This window comes from Lissotriton helveticus, chromosome 7 (assembly GCF_964261635.1).
Source record: "Lissotriton helveticus chromosome 7, aLisHel1.1, whole genome shotgun sequence".
Taxonomy (NCBI): domain Eukaryota; kingdom Metazoa; phylum Chordata; class Amphibia; order Caudata; family Salamandridae; genus Lissotriton; species Lissotriton helveticus.
This window is the reverse complement of record NC_136068.1, coordinates 933,243,989-933,261,169: the sequence shown is the minus strand read 5'-3', so window position 1 is coordinate 933,261,169 and position 17,181 is coordinate 933,243,989. Positions and strand designations below refer to the sequence as shown.

General features: G+C 52.7%; 1 protein-coding gene across 1 annotated transcript in view; it reads left to right on the top strand.

The window, feature by feature from the left end:
* The window catches only part of DIAPH1 (diaphanous related formin 1), a 1,046,618-nt gene that overhangs the window by 938,338 nt on the left and 91,099 nt on the right, over positions 1–17,181 (top strand). Inside the window, exon 26 of the mRNA XM_078653498.1 lies at positions 7,614–7,743. Coding sequence (XP_078509624.1) covers positions 7,614–7,743 — 130 coding nt within the window. The remainder of the gene's footprint in view (positions 1–7,613; positions 7,744–17,181) is intronic.

Sequence of the window (17,181 nt, the reverse complement as noted above, 5' to 3'; positions counted from 1 at the left end):
CCCCAGGGCTTGCAGAAAGACACTGTTGACCCTACTGGGGACAGTAGATAGGAGGACCACTTCACCCCCAGGAGCATTTCTGAGGTAATCACCCTACTCTGTCCCCCAGGGGGAGGGGGAGAGTGCAGAAATACTGGCATTTTTAGGGGTGAGGGTAGCACAAGCCCTTGCCCAACTGGTCACTGCCCCCATATCCCATGTGCCGTGTGGGTGGATACCTACCTAGGGATCGCTCTCCTGTGGTGATCCCCAAGCAGGTTTTCACTGGGCAGAGATACCATTAGAAAGGGGAGATTCTCCCCTTTCCAACCATACTTCTCTCAATACAACCAGTGCTAGCGGGGCTGAGATATGCTCCCAGAGCACTGATTAACTGGAAGTAAATTGAGCTTATTTTACTATAACAGTAAAAAAAAAAAAAAAAAAGCCTGGTGCTGCACAGAAATATCTTACAGAGGTAAAAATAAAATAAAGGAATTCCTCTGTGGCAAAGCACCAGAGAGACCTCTGTACCCCTCCCCAGTGTCAGAGACTTACTGGGGAGGTAGTGCCTCACTTAAGGGGTCAATATTTGTGATTACAGAGTAACTTCCAAAGTAACAATAGCACAACTCTTGTCAATTTTAGAACAAGGATCAAGATAGCAGTTTTACTAGAATCAATCATAAACACTTTATTTTACATATCATAAAGATAGACACATATATAAAACTACATGATTCAAAGTAAATACACAGTTCTTGTACAAACTCCAAGTGGTCTCGTCACAAAATCAAAATGTCCATCATACACCGGAGTTTAAATTGCAGCCTATGATTCCTCCTTAGCACGAACATACATATTTGCAGTAATTCATACTAGAACTCATCTGTAAGAAGGTTGACACATTTCAGCCTGAAAAATTGGGCCTCCTTATTACAAATACAAGGTTGTGTACCTTCCACGACTTTTGCATAAAACTCTGTAACTAAATCTTTGGACTAACTGTAAACAAGCATTGGAAATGCAATAGGCCTCGCATTTATTGGAGCTATTGGCATTATAAGTGACATTTTTTTTACTTCTGTAATAGATCTGCCCTACCCAACTTAAAAAAGTAAAGAACTCTGTTGTGTCTTTTTTAAAGTTGTTAACCTGCAATGGTTCTATAGGGGATACTAAGCCTTTCAACTGAACCCACCATTAACAATTGTTTCCTTCACGGATATTCGATTTTGCTCAATTTAATTGTCTGTTGTGTGGTTTTACCTCTTTTTTATTTTGCCACCCGGTGTATATAGCTGTGTAATAATTTATGTTAACTAGTCGATCAAGGATTAAAGCTCCTCTTCACATCCCTCACCCTTTGGCCATCCCTCAAACTGGACCATGAAAGCACTAGAATATTAAATGAGTGCCCATTCAGAACCTATATTTTTTTAAATAAAATTTAAATGAAAAAGTCTGTAAAATGCACTATCTGAAAGAAACAGGTTAGTATTAGATTCCTTACCTTAGAATATCCCCAGGCGTCAGTCTGGATCCGGAAACTTTTGCGTAGCAGTACCCCTGCGCGTCGGTAGGCGTCGTCTGCAGGCGTCCCCTGCGGCTCCGCGGCGTCGTGCGCCGTGATGACGTCGCTGGAGTATATAGACGCCGCCTCCGCGCGCTGACGTCAGTTCTTCTTTTTTCCGCGCCAGTTAGCGCAGATCCGAAGAGCAGTACTCCGGTCTTTGACCAAAGTTTTTTGATTACTCTAACTCTTTAGGTGCCGGTAGGATGCCCGGTTTTAAAAATTGTGACGGGTGCGACCGCCTGATGTCGGTCACCGACCACCATCGACTCTGCCTCCGGTGCCTGGGCGCCGACCACGACGTGTAGTCCTGCGTCGACTGCCGGGCCTTGACGGGTAAGGCTAGACGGGAGCGGTCCCGCAAGCTGCTCGAGTTCCTGCTGTCGGCCCCGCGCTGGGAGCGGTCCCGGTCCGGCCGGAGGTCGAGGGAGCGGTCGAGAGAACGGTCGCGGAGCCGCCACGAGCGCTCCGGGAGTCGTCACCATTCCTCCGGTTCCTCAGGTAAGCGACACAAGAAGTCGGGGCGTAGTCATCGCACCCCCGACTCCCCCCGACGCTCGCGCGATGGGGTTCGGGTGGCCCCGGCCCTGCGTGGGTCGCCGACGCTGCCTGCTCCATACCCGTCGGTCCCTGGGCAAGGCGCGTCGCGCGAGGAGATAGAGGCGTTCCTCATGGCCATGAGGGCGCTGTCTCCTCCGACGGGGCCTACGGCGCCTGCGGGCCCGGTGGTCCCGTCCGGGGGCCCGAGCGGTTCGGGTGCTCCTGCCCCGACGCCGTCGGGTGCTCCGGCCCCGACGCCGCCGGCGGCTCCGGCCCCGGCGCCGCTGGGCCCTTCAGGGTCGACGCCGGCTGGTCAACCGGCCTCTCCGGCGCCGATTCCATCGGGGCAACCCGTGGCGCCGCCTCCGCGCGGCGCCGTGCCTCCGGCTCTGGGCGGCGCCACCCCCATTCCCTCTCCAACTCCGGACGCGGAGTCGGACCGGCGTCGTCCGACGCCGAGTCCGGCGCCGATGGGGCCCATTGACCCCGAGGAGCCGGTCTACATCGTTGAATCCGAATATGGTGATGAAGATTATGGAGAGGGTTGGGAGGGGTCTGAGGACCCTCTGTCACGCGAGTGTCAGTACAACGTGGACTGGACAGGTGACTTGGGTGATGCCAGTGGTCTGGACGACTCTCCTAACCCTGGTTTTGTCTCGCCTCCCACTGTGGCGTCGGAGGCTGGGGCTGCTTATTCTGTGGTGCTGATGAGGGCTGCCAAGGCCCTGCGCCTTGAGCTCCCCGTCGCAAAAGTGAAGCCTAACATCCTCACCGAGGTCTTCAAACCGCAGTCATGCCCACAGGAGCCTCTGCTGCCGTTCAATGAAGCCTTGACGGACGTTCTTTTGGGCACGTGGTCCAGGCCCGCTTCAGGTTCGCCTGTTGATAGGAACGTTGCCAGGCGCCACCGTCCGTGTTCGGACGACCCTAAGTTCCTGTCCACCCATCCCACCCCTGAGAGTCTGGTGATCCAGGCCTCCACATCCCAATCCGCATTCCCATCGGCCCCGCCCGACCGGGAATCAAAGAGGTACGACCAGTTTGGCAAAAAGGTCTTCTCGTCCCTGAGTGCAGGACTGCGGTCTTGCAATACCGCATGCCTCTTGGGCCGCTACACCCACTCTCTGTGGGATACGGTCGCGGAGTGTCTGCCGCAATGCCCGCAGGAGGTACGGGACAAGCTCGGCCAGGCTATGGTTGAAGGCCGAGACGCGGCGAGGTATTCCATCAGGTGTGGTCTTGATACGACCGACTCGCTGGGCAGAGCGATGTCCACGACGGTGGCGATTTGTCGCCACGCCTGGCTGAGATCCGCCAACTTCTCACCGGATGTCCAAAATGCTTTGATGGACATGCCGTTCGATGGCAGTCGCCTGTTTGGCGACAAAGCGGACAACGCGCTTGAGCGCTTCAAGGACTCCAGGGTCACGGCCAAGTCCTTGGGTCTCTCGACCCAGCGCCAGCAAACGGGTTCGTTTCGCTCCTTTCGTGGCCAAGGAAGGGGCGGTCCCACACGTGCTGCCAGCCACGCACCGCAGAACACTTCTCAACGCGGTGGCGGCCGTGGATTCCGCCGTGAAGGCGGTCGGGGACAGCGGCGAGGTCAGGCCACACCTCCCCCCGCAGCAGCCTCCAAATCCTCCTAGTCCGAGCTTTCAGGCCCATGTGACGCCAGTGGGTGGCAGGGTTCGCCATCACCACTCCCGCTGGCGCACTATCACATCGGACAGGTGGGTGCTGCAGCTCGTCCGAAGGGGCTACTCCCTCCCCTTCGAGACCACTCCTCCAGCCATGCCACCGCAGAACCACCGTGTGTCGGGGGACCACTTGACACTTCTGCAGGAGGAAGTTACGGCCCTCTTGGCCAAGGGGGCCATCGAGCGCGTTCCTGGGCCAGAAGTAGGGTGTGGTTGCTATTCCCACTACTTTCTGGTACCCAAGAAGGACAAGGGGGGCCTGCGTCCTATCTTGGATCTACGGAACGTCAACGGCTTCCTCCGGAAGGAGAAGTTCAAGATGTTGACTTTGGCTCAGGTCTTGGCTGCTCTAGACCCGCAAGACTGGATGGTGGCGTTGGACTTGCAGGATGCGTATTTTCACATCCCCGTCCTGCCGGCCCACCGGCGTTACCTGCGGTTCACGGTAGGCCACGAGCACTTTCAGTTTATCGTGCTCCCATTCGGCCTTACCAGCGCCCCACGGGTGTTCACGAAAGTGATGGCGGTGGTCGCAGCTCATCTGCGCCGGTTGGGGGTTTCAGTCTTCCCCTACCTCGACGACTGGTTGTTGAAGGCGGGCTCGCCCCAAACAGTCGTCCACCACCTTCAGATGACGGCAGACCTCCTGCACGAGCTGGGGTTTTCCATCAATGTGCCGAAATCACACCTGTGTCCCTCTCAAAAGCTCCTTTTCATCGGAGCGGTTCTCGACTCGGCGCAGTTTCGGGTTTATCCTCCGGAACGGCGGGTCCGGGATCTACAGGCTTTGATTCCCATCTTTCAGCCGTTATCCCGGGTTTCGGTCAGGTTGACGCTGCGGCTGCTGGGGCTGATGGCTTCCTGCATCCTTCTGGTGCATCACGCCCGGTGGCGGATGCGGGCTCTGCAGTGGGACCTGAAGTTTCAGTGGGCCCAGCATCAAGGCAACCTATCCGACCATGTCCTGATCTCGGAGGGCACTGCGAGACAGTTGCAGTGGTGGCTTACGGACCGCGATTGGGTCAGAGGCAGATCCCTCTCCCTTCCCCAACCGGAGCACGTAGTTGTGACGGACGCGTCCCTCCAGGGCTGGGGAGGCCACTTGGGAGAGGCGGAGATCAGAGGCATCTGGTCTCCGGCGGAGTCCCGGCTCCATATCAACATGTTGGAGCTGCGGGCGATTCGCCTAGCACTGAAGGCATTCCTCCCCTTTGTCAACGGGAGTGTAGTGCAGGTGTTCACGGACAACACCACCGCCATGTGGTACTGCAACAAGCAGGGCGGAGTGGGGTCGTGGACCCTTTGCCAGGAGGCTCTGCGCCTCTGGCAATGGCTGGAACGTCAGGGCGTGACTCTGACGGTTCAACACCTGGCAGGTTCTCTGAACGCCAGGGCGGACGAACTCAGCCGTTGGTGCTCGGTGGATCACGAATGGCGTCTGAACTCGGACGTGGCGAAAGGTCTCTTTCTGCATTGGCGAGAGCCTTGGTTAGATCTATTCGCCACAGAAGAGAACGCGCAATGTCATCAGTTCTGCGCGTTGGAGTTTCCAAGACGGCACTCGCTCGGCGACGCCTTTCGGCGCGAGTGGAGTTGCGGTCTGTTGTACGCCTTTCCGCCTATACCACTTCTGCCCAGAGTGCTGAAGAAGATCAGGCGCGACCGGGCCCAAGTTATCCTTGTGGCTCCGGACTGGGCTCGAAGGTACTGGTATCCCGAGCTACTCAGCATGTCAGTCGGTCCCTCGATCCGCCTGCCCCTTCAGGAGGACCTTCTGTCGCAGCAGCAGGGGACGGTCCTCCACCCGAACCTGTCCAGTCTCCACCTCCATGCTTGGAGATTGAGCGGCGACAGTTGAGGCCATTTGACTTGCCTCCTGAAGTCTGTGATGTGATTCTGGCAGCCAGGCGTCCCTCCACGAAGTCGGTATACGCCTGCCGGTGGAACAGATTTGTGGCATGGTGCACAGCAAAGGCTGTGGATCCCCTTTCTGCCCCTCTCTCCGAGGTTCTCCTCTTCCTTCTCTCTCTTGCCCAGCAGGGCTCTGCTCTGGGCACTATCAAGGGCTACCTTTCTGCCCTTTCCGCCTTCTTAAGGCTACCTGATCAGCCATCTTTGTTCAAGTCCCCTATTGTAACGAGATTCTTGAAGGGCATCACGCACATGTATCCACCTGTTCCGTTCGTGATGCCTCAGTGGGACTTGAACCTGGTTCTGACTTTCTTGATGTGCGCTCCCTTTGAGCCGCTTCATTCCTGTCCTCTCCGTCTCCTCACTTTAAAGACGGCCTTCCTGGTTGCCATCACCTCTGCCAGGAGAGTGAGTGAGCTCCAGGCTCTTTCTGTCAAACCTCCTTTCATGTCCATTCATCCAGACAAGGTGGTTCTGAGAACTAGACCTTCTTTCCTGCCCAAAGTAGTTTCTGCTTTTCACATCGGGCAGTCCATCACCTTACCCTCCTTCTTCCCGCCTCCGCATCCTTCAAAAGATGAGGAGCGGCTCCATCGTCTGGACCCAAAACGTGCGCTTTCATTTTACATGGATCGCACACGCCAGTTCCGGGTGGATGACCAACTGTTTGTTGGCTACGTGGGTGAGAAGAAGGGACGGGCGGTACAGAAACGAACCATCTCCCGGTGGGTCGTCCTGTGCATCAAAGCGTGCTACTCTTTGGCTCGGAAGGAACCTCCTGTCGGGCTGAGAGCCCATTCCACTCGGGCCACGGCGGCTACTACTGCTCTGGGCCGGGGAGTCCCTTTGCAGGACATTTGCCAGGCAGCTACGTGGTCCTCGCTGCACACCTTTGCGAGGCACTACTGCCTGGACAGTCAAGTGCGGAGGGATGGCTTCTTTGGCCGTTCGGTCCTCCAGGATTTTCTGGTGTAGGTTGTATTGGTTCGCAGACCCACCACCGGGGTTGGTATTGCTGGGGTATCTATTCTAAGGTAAGGAATCTAATACTAACCTGTTTCTTTCAGATGAACAAGTTACTTACCTTCGGTAACGATATATCTGTAAGAAACAGTAGTTAGTATTAGATTCCTTACCGCCCCACCCATCCTCCCCGTTCTGCGAACTGATACCTAGGGTTAAGGACATCCCTTTCAGGGCCCTAGTTTCACATGGCACCAGTGTTGGTTCTCACATGGCTCTGCGTGTTCTGGCGCGGAAAAGCTGTGTGCAAAGAACTGACGTCAGCGCGCGGAGGCGGCGTCTATATACTCCAGCGACGTCATCACGGCGCACGACGCCGACGACGCGGAGCCGCAGGGGACGCCTGCAGACGACGCCTACCGACGCGCAGGGGTACTGCTACGCAAAAGTTTCCGGATCCAGACTGACGCCTGGGGATATTCTAAGGTAAGGAATCTAATACTAACTACTGTTTCTTACAGATATATCGTTACCGAAGGTAAGTAACTTGTTCATTAGACCACATTATTTCCAGATCATCTTGGTGCGATGAAGCTCCTAGCCACCCTAGAGGAAGACAAGCTTCCTTACTTCATTCACTTACTGCAGTCTTGTTTTGGGCATTGTCCATTTAGAGCCTGTGGTTGAAGCTGGTTTTGCGAGTGATAAACCTGGGCAGCTCTAATGGGGAAAGAGGCTGAGAAGCCTCCTAAATTTTTATTTTTTTGCACTGGCCCCCAGGAGAAGGAACTTGTGCAGCTCCTAAGACATTGTTGGATATGCATTTCTCCCGTTGATCACTAACAGCCCAGTGAATCTGTAACAGTTACTTAAAGTAGAGAAGTAGTGATAAATGTGGATTGCTTGGTATTCTTTAGAGAGACTGATAATTATTTTTAATCTACCTGTAGCAAGCTGTTAAGGAAAACCAAAAGCGACGTGAAGCTGAAGAGAGAATTAAAAGAGCCAAACTAGCCAAAGAGAAAGCAGAGAAGGAGCGACTTGAGAAAGAGAAAAACAGTAAACAACTAATTAATCAAGGTATGGAAATGAGAAGGCGATTGAAGGGTGATTATCCACATATAAAGTAACTTGTAAGACTTTTTATTGCAGGTTTAAAACGAAGGCCTTATGATCAGAAATGCCATTCAAATTCAAAGTTATTGAAGTGTAAGACGTTCGTAATTAGACTATCAGCCGTCATTACTAAATCTCTTTAACTTAATATGTTGGTCGTTTCAGCTGGGTGTGTATCTGGCATGGTACGTAGGTTATGGACATATATTAACCCAGGTACAAGTTCAACAGTTGGTTAATATGTTATGGAATAGTTAATAGCAAGAACTTACGTGACAGTTTGGCTACGAAAGTGATTTTTTCGGAAGCTAATCTTGTGCTTCCCTCAGAGTTAAAAAAAAATTTAATTTTATGGCAAAGCTGCTTCTGTCTGGTAAGATTTGTGTAATGCTTGATTTTTCCTCTGCTAACGTTTCAGCCACTCTGCTGCTGTTTGACAGTGGTTAGTTTAGGAAGAAAGTATATTGGATAGTCTGTATCTGAAAGAGACACGTTAGTGATAGATTCCTTACCTTAGAATATCCCCAGGCGTCAGACTGGATCCGGAAAGTTTTCGTCGGCAGTACCCCTGCGTGCCGGAAGGTTGCGTCATGCGGGTCCGCATCCATCGCTAGCGTCGGAGGTGCCGAGATGACGTCACGGAGACTACTTAGGCATCACTTAGGCGTCAACCATGCGCGCTGACGTCAGTTCTTTATTATCCCGTGCCAGCAAGCGCGGATGTGGCACGTACCCTAGTCATTTTTTGACTAAACTTTAGAGACGCTTTGTCTTTCATTTTTGAGTCTTTGACTCTTGGTGCCACGTAGGGATGCCTGGGTTTAAATCCTGCAGGGCCTGTCGCCGTACGATGTAGGTGGCCAACCCCCATGGCGTCTTTCTCTACTGTCTGGGGCGTGACCATGACTCCCGGTCATGTTCCGACTGTCTGGCCATGGCTCCGAAGGCCTTGCGGGAGCGGTCCCGCAAGTTGCTGGAGACCCGGCAGTCGTCTCCGTGCCGTTCGAGGTCCAGGGGTCGATCGAGGGACCGCTCGCGGAGCCATCACCATCGCTCCTCAGGGTCGAAGTCTTCACATACGGAATCGGGTAAGAGACGTCATCAGAAGAAGTCCAAGCATTTCCGCTCTCCGACGTCCCCCTGCTGGACTCCGGACGAGGGTGTTAGGGGTCCCACCCCTGTGGCTCTTGTGCAGCCTGTGAGTCCCGCGGCCTAACCACCTTATCCGGGTCAGTCGGCGACTCCTGCCCAGGTGCAAGATCTTCTTGCTGCCATGGACCGCCTATTCAGGCCTCGGGCACCGCAAGGTCCTCTGCCGGTGGCTCCGGCCCCAGCGCCACAAAGTCCTGTGGCCCCGCTCCCGGTGTCTCAGTGGGTTCAATTCGTTCCACCACCTCCCTTGCCCTGGTTCCTGGACAATTTTGCTCCTGGTTGGGACCCTAATTGGGACACAGAGCCGGACCGGCGCCATTCACTGCGCCATTCGACCATTTATATTCCCCCTGTATCCTCCCCCACTGCCGCAGCCTGTTCCACTGGCAGTGGAGGAAGGGGACGACTGGGAGGGGTCTGAGGACCCTCTCGCACATCAGTGCGGGTCGGAACAGGAATGGACAGAAGAGTTTGAGGATGCAGGTGGCCTTGACCTCTCCTCTGACCCTGGTTGTATTTCTCCTCCTGCGTTGGCTCTGGAGGAGGGCGCCACATACAGTGAGGTGCTCCGTAGAGCAGCTGAGGCCCTTGACCTGCCTACGGTGACCCTTAAAACTAATCTCCTCACTGAAGTACTTCAGCCGGCTGCAAGCTCTAGGGAGCCCCTGCTACTGTTCAATGAGGCGTTAACTGACATTTTGATAGGCACCTGGTCTAAACCAGCCACGGGGGTTTCTGTGGATAAAAACATAGCCAGGCGTCATCCCCCGGCCCCGGGTGGCGCTGCTTTTTTGACCCACCCAACCCCGTAAAGCCTGGTCATCCAAGCCTCCACTTCCCAAAGCGCATTCCCTACTGCTCTGCCGGAAATACAAGAAGCTGGAACAGTTCAGCAAGAAACTGTTTTCATCTGCGAGCTTAGGGTTGCGGTCGGTGAACACTCCATTCCTCTTGGGCCGCTACTCCCACGCTGTGTGGGACACGGTTGTGCAGGTGCTGCCTCAGTGTCTGGAGGAGGTTCGGACAGTGGTTTCCCAAGCTGTCGCCGAGGGAAAAGATGCAGCAAAGTTCGCAATCTGGTGTAGACTGGACACCGCGGACTCATTGGGTAGGCTTTTTTCCACAACAGTGGCCCTCCGTCGCCACGCCTGGTTGTTGTCCACTGGGTTTTCAGGAGATGTTCAAAGTTCTCTTATGGACATGCCCTTTGATGGTACTCGCCTGTTTGGTGATAAGGCAGATAGTGCGCTTGAGCGTTTTAAGGAGTCCCGGGCTACGGCCAAGTCCTTGGATCCTCCCACCACGCACCCAGACACGCCTGCTTTTCGTTCCTTTCGTGGGCACAGAAGGGGCACCCGACATGTTTGTTCAGTCAGAAGCCTGCGCAGAGCCAACCTCTGCGCGGACGTGGCTCCCGCCGTGGCGGGACAGGGGATCAGCGTGCGGGTCAGTCCACCTCCGCTCCCGCAGCATCCGCCTCAAAGCCTTTCTAGTCCGAGCTTTGGGGACACCCCATGCCAGTGGGTGGCAGGATTCACCATCACCTCCCCCACTGGTGTTCCCTTACCTCGGATAGGTGGGTGCTACAAATCGTCCAAAGGGGCTACTCACTCACCTTCGAAACTGCCCCTCCAGCCATGCGACCTCAGTTACACCGCATTTCAGGGGACCATTTTGTGCTTCTCCAGCAGGAAGTCACGGCCCTCTTGGCCAAAGGGGCCATCCAGCACGTTCCTGGGCCAGAAGTAGGACGTGATTGTTATTCCCACTACTTTCTTGTCCCCAAGAAGGAGAAAGGGGGCCTGTGCCCAATCTTGGACCTCAGGAACGTCAACTGCTTCCTCAGGAAGGAGAAGTTAAAAATGTTGACTCTGGCTCAGGTTTTGGCTGCCCTCGACCCTGGAGACTTGATGGTAGCGTTGGACTTGCAGGAAGTATATTTTCTTATCCTCGTCCTGCCGGCCCACCGGCGTTACCGGTGGTTCATGGTAGGCCAAGAGCATTTTCAGTTTGCCGTGCTCCCCTTCGGCCTTACCAGTGCCCCTCGGCTGTTCACGAAAGTGATGGCGGTGGTCGTAGCTCATCTGCGCAGATCAGGGGTTCCAGTCTTCCTCTATCTTGACGACTGGTTGTTGAAGGCTGGCTCACCCCAGGCAGTCGTCTCCCACCTCTACGGCCGACCTCCTCCATTTGCTGGGGTTCTCCATCAATGTGCCGAAGTCGCACCTGAGTCCCTCTCAGAAGCTCCCCTTCATCGGAGCGGTTCTGGATTTGACGCAGTGTCCGGTTTATCCTCCCGGGCAGCAAGCCCGGGATATTCAGGCTATGAGTCAGATCTTTCGGCCTCTTTCCCGGGTTTCAGTCAGGTTGACTCTCCGTCTGCTGGACCTGATGGCCTCCTGCATCCGGCTGGTGACACATGCCAGATGGCATATGAGGGCTCTGCAGTGGGACCTGACGTTCCATTGGGCGCAGCATCAGGGCAACCTGTCCGATCATGTCCAGATCTCAGAGGACACTGCTCAACAATTGCAGTGGTGGCTCATGAATCGAGGTTGGGTCAGGGGCAGATCCCTCTCCCTTCCCCAACCGTAGCACACAGTGGTGACGGATGCGTCCCTCCTGGGTTGGGGAGGCCACTTGGGAGAGGCGGGGATCAGAGACCTCTGGTCTCCGCCGGAGTCCCGGCTCCATATCAACCTTTTGGATCTTCAGGCGATCAGACTTGCACTGAAAGCATTCCTTCTCTTTGTCCGGGGAAGTGTGGTGCAGGTGTTCGCGGACAACCTCACCGCCATGTGGTATTGCAACAAACAGGGCGGGGTGGGATCCTGGACCCTATGTCAGGAGGCTCCGCGCCTCTGGACATAGCTGGAACATCAAGGCATTACCTTGGTGGTTCAGCACCTGGCAGGTTCCCTGAACACCAGGGCAGACAAACTCAGCCGCTGGTGCTTGATGGATCACGAATGGTGTCTGAACTCTGACGTGGCACAAGGTCTCTTTCAGCAGTGGGGAGAGCCTTGGTTAGATCTATTCACCAGAGAAGAGAACGTGCAATGTCGTCAGTTATGCGTGTTGGAATTTCCAAGGCGGCACTCGCTCGGCGATGCCTTTCGTCGTGAGTGGAGTTGCAGTCTGTTATATGCCTTTCCGCCATACCACTTCTGCCCAGATTACTGAAGAAGACGCGACCGGGCCCAAGTCATCCTTGTGGCTCCGGATTGGGCACGAAGATACTGGTATCCTGAGCTACTCAGCATAGCGGTCGATCCCCTATTCCGTCTGCCTCGTCGGGAGGATCTTTTGTCGCAGCAGCAGGGGGCGGTCCTTCACCCGAACAAGTCCAGCCTCCACCTCCATGCGTGGAGTTTGAGCGGCGACAGTTGACAGCTTTCGACCTTCCTCCCAAAGTCTGTGATGTTATTTTGGCAGCCAGGCGTCCCTCCACTAAAACGGTATACGCCCGCAGGTGGAACAAATTTGTGGCATGGTGCACAGCAAAGGATCCCCTTTCTGCCCCTCTTTCCCAACTTCTTCTGTTCCTCCTTTTCTTGGCCCGGCAGGTCTTCTCTGGGCACTATCAAAGATAATCTTTCGGCCATCTCTGCCTTTCTACGGCTTCCAGATCAGCCTTCTCTTTTTAATTCCCCCGTTTCCTCAAAGGCATTACGCATACGTTTCCACCCGTGCCTTTCATAATGCCTCGGTGGGATTTGAATCTTGTCTTGATCTTTCTTATGTGCGCTCCCTTTGAGCCCCTTCATAACTGTCCCTTACGTCTTCTCACTCTCAAGACAGCTTTCCAGGTAGCTATCACCGCTGCCAGAAGAGTGAGAGTGTTCATCCGGACAAGGTGGTTCTGAGGACCTGTTCTTCTTTCTTGCCAAAGGTTGTCACGCCCTTCCACATCGGGCAGACCATCACTTTGCCTACCTTCTTTCTGCCTCCGCATCCCTCTAAGGAGGAGGAGAGGCTCCACCGCTGGACCCAAAACGGGCGCTCGATTTCTATCTGCAGCGTACACAACAGTTCTGGGTGGATGACCAGCTCTTTGTTGGATACGTGGGTGCTAAAAAAGGTCGGGCTGTGCCCAAGCGGACCATCGCCCGGTGTGTCGTGCTGTGCATCAAAGCATGTTACTCCTTGGCTAAGAAGGAGCCTCCTCTGGGGCTGCGTGCCCATTCCACCGGGGCAACGGCAGCCACTACTGCCTTGGGACGCGGCGTACCCTTGCAGGACATTTGTCAGGCAGCTATGTGGGCCTCGCTGCACACATTTACCAAACACTACTGCCTTGACAGTCCGGTGCGGAGAGACGGCTTCTTTGGCCATTCTGTGCTCCGTGACTTTCTGGATTAATCTTGTTCGCAGACCCACCACCGGTGTTGGTATTGTCGGGGTATCTCTTCTAAGGTATGGAATCAGTGATATGTCTCTTTCAGATGCACAAGTTACTACTTATATATCTGTAAGAGACATTAGTTAGTGATAGATTCCTTACCACCCAACCCATCTTCCCTGTTCTGCGAACAGTTTACTAGGGTTAAGGACATCCCTTTGAGGGCCCTAGTTTTATCTTGCATAACTCTGCGTTCCTGGCGCGGAAAGTCATGTACTGAACTGAGGTCAGCGCGCATGGGTGGTGCTTAAGTAGTCTCCGTGATGTCATCTCGGTGCTTACGATGCCAGTGACAGACGTGGAGGCGCAGGACGCCACCTAGTGACGTGCAGGGGTACTGCTAAGCAAAACTTTCCAGATCCTGTCTGATGTCAGGGGATATTCTAAGGTAAGGAATCTATCACTAACTAATGTCTCTTACAGATATATCGATACACATGTAGTAACTTGTGCATCACACGTTTTGATTATCTCTCATTTCCAGTACATTGGGTTGAGGAGGGGCTCTGTTCATGTTGCATGCCATAACTGCCTCATTTCTTTGTTTTCTTAAATCATTGATAAACCTTTCTCTCTTTGCTAAAGCAACTGACTACCTGCTACTCATATTTTTATTAGCAATGTAAATGCAACTTTGTTTCCATACATGTCTTTGCAATGACAATCAGATTCTGAAAAAAAGCTAAATCCTAAAACTTTGGCTGTGGTTAAAGGGGGTGCCTTACTGTGCCCAAGACCAAAACCTGTGCCAAACATATTTGAAAAATAGTGCTTAAGAGTGGGACCTGATCAAATGTATGGCTATATGCACAGCCTTTAGGGCATAGCAAAAGGCTGACCACAGACCACTCTGACTGAACATTTGCTAAGCTCATGGCCTATCTAATGGCTAGGTCACGTTCCCAGATTGTGCTCAGTATGCCCACCAGTTTTGTGGTTATGGGCTCCAGTGCCACATCGTGTCCCCAATGTGTGTTGTGCATTCCAGAGTTGCATGCCCTTCATGCAGAGGGCTTAAAGGTGTAGAAGGCAAGATATGCTTCAGTAATGTGATTGTCCGTGGTACATGATGGCACCTGTGATTTAATTAGCGATATGTGTTGAGTGCAATGAGAGGGCAACATTTATCTAAGTAGCTTTACTGTACCCTGGGAATTTTAGTATGTTTTTTGGTTTTGAATCTTTAAACATAATGCCAATAATAATCAGTATTCTCCAATATTGAATCTTTCATAGATTCACATGCTTCATTCTTCCCTGCCATTGAGGTGTGAGTCTCACAATAATTATAAGTAGTACAAGGCACAGCATTATACTGTAAAGCTTAAATGAGTAACTTAGATAACCAATTCACATAGTTTTGGAAAGAACCAAACTGTATCCAATCAGAAAACAACTCCTGAATCAGCCTTTCCCTTCAGCGCCACCATACCTCAGATCTCTAACGGCATGTCTTGTAGGTGTCTCTCTGAGCTCTGCTGAGTATGGTAAATAGCTGTTTCTTCTGCTCCTTTTTAATTCTCGCCTGAGTCAGCCCGCATGCTCTGCGAGGCATTAAGTAAGGGCTTTTGAGCTCTGAACACACTTGAGCTCTTAGCCCGCAATTGGCCTGTGCATGTGTCTTTTTTTAAAACACAGCCCTCAATTGGTGCAAGGTGGGTGATTGTTCGATGGCCTAGGGTCATCGGGCGCGAGCTTCAATCCCACCTGTCTCCAATTATCACTTTTGCGGTAATTGGAAATAGATGGTGCTTGCTTTTTTTGTTGTTTTCCTTAACCTCGTGGTTTCTCTGCATTCCAGTATCAGGTTACTATTTAACCCAGCGCTGTCGCTTTCACTTTTGAGTCAGCGATTGTTTTGGTGGTCGGAGATGGTGCAAAGTTCTATTAAAAGGTGGCGGGAGCTGTGAATGCCATTATTTTTGTCAGTTCTCACACAAGACGCGTTATCTGAAGTGTTCAACTAGCACATAAGTCGAGAACCTCGCGCACCCCACTCCTTCGAGTCCCTCTCACCCAGGAGTGCTCCTCTACCACGCAAGCCGCCCCCTGTACCCTATATTGCTGAGACCTCACGAGCGACACCCTCTGCTCTTGAGTTACCAGCGTGCACATAAGACCCCTTCAGCTCGCAGTCCTCAACCCTCACATATATCTCTCTGATGTAGTGTTCGTCCTTTTTAGTGCTCGTTCCTTACACATGCAGTGCTGAGCCCTCACATATGCCCACTGCAATTCTCAGGTCCCTTTGCCCTGCAGTGCTCATCCTAGGAGTTGTGTGTGCGCCGACGTGCTGAGTTTTAACACCCGGCTCTTGTGCCCTGCATTGGTCTTCCCTCACACACGTGCCTACCGCGCTGAACCGTCACACTCTACATCTGTACTCTGCAGTCCTCAGCACTCAAAATAGGACTCATTTTGCCATTGTATCTCCCGCTCCCTTCTGGCAGAAATTTGTCTTAACTTAAGACCTGTGTATCAAGTAGTGCTCCGCCTCCACACATGACCCCTGTCATGCCTCAGACTTCACCCCTGTCTTAGTGCTGAGTTCTGAAACATGACCACAGCACTCATTGGCTCCTGCTCTATTCAGTGCACAACCATCAGAGGCGACTGTCAGCCGTTTTAAAGAGTCCCTTTATATTTCAATGCTCAGCTGTCAAACATAAACACAGCACCCTGAAAGACTTATCCCGGCTGGAAGCCTGTACCTCGTACCCAGCTCTGCTAAGTCCTCGCACACCACCCGCGTACTCTGAAGTGCTTAACTCATACACAATTTTTGTATCCTGCCGTGCTTAGCCCTCACACGTGGTCCTCATGCTTTCAGAATGCATTGTGCTGCTGCCAGTGGCTTTAGTATCATGGAAGGTAAGTCAGAAAGGGGCAGCGCAGCACTTTTGCAGCGGGCCTTTTCTTCCTCGCTGCATCTATGTCCCTTTACCATCAGGGACCCGTGTGCAGAGAATAACTCGCACATGCAAGCTCGATCCCAGGCCCCATGATCACTCCCCTGGGCCTCTTAAATGGCGATTTAAGGTGGTTATGATATTTCTGCAGTCCTTCAGTCATGCATTGGCATAGCCAGTAGGTCTCGCCTTTGGGACCTTACAAGTATTTAGTTATGCAGCAGGTCCCAAAGGCGAGGCCTATTGGCTATGCCAAAGCTTGTTTTCCTTTGTTTGAACTTCTGCTGCCATCTGATAGAAGGTAACATCCTGCCTGTTGTTTTCTTATAATATTCCTCATGTCAGAAGGAACCAAAAAATTATTTTGCTCATGTGTGTCCTGTGGTAAGCTCAGGCCCTTTTCTGAGGACCCTCACGAACAGTGTCGGTACTGCCTGTAGCCTGGCCATAAGCCCAAGGATTGCAGTTATTGCAGGACCTGTGCTGCAAAACCCCTTATAAGTATAGGGATGTAAGGCTTCTTTTGTGGCTACAAAATAAGAAATCTGCTGAAACTCCAATCTCTTGAGAAGGAACATCTAGAGAAGGAACTCCACTCCAAAAGACCCTTAAGAGGGACTGACTAGGAAAAGTCTTTGGATGAGCCTGCCAAGAAAGTATCCAAAAGAAAGTAGAAATTAGGGAAGTCTGGGACAACCAAAGTCAATACATCCTACACCAGCTGGGTCATCTAAAACATCGAAATAAAGGTCAGAGCCCTCTGCTCCTCTAGAAAAGTCTTTGACTTCTGGGATAGAAAATTCCTCCACAGATTCATTGTACAGAAAAAAGGTGTAAACTCCCTAATGGTTAACGAGATTCGTTGATGGCCCTGTCTATGATTGTAGTGGCAATATTTACAACGACTACTACCACAACATCTACAATATCCTCATAGTC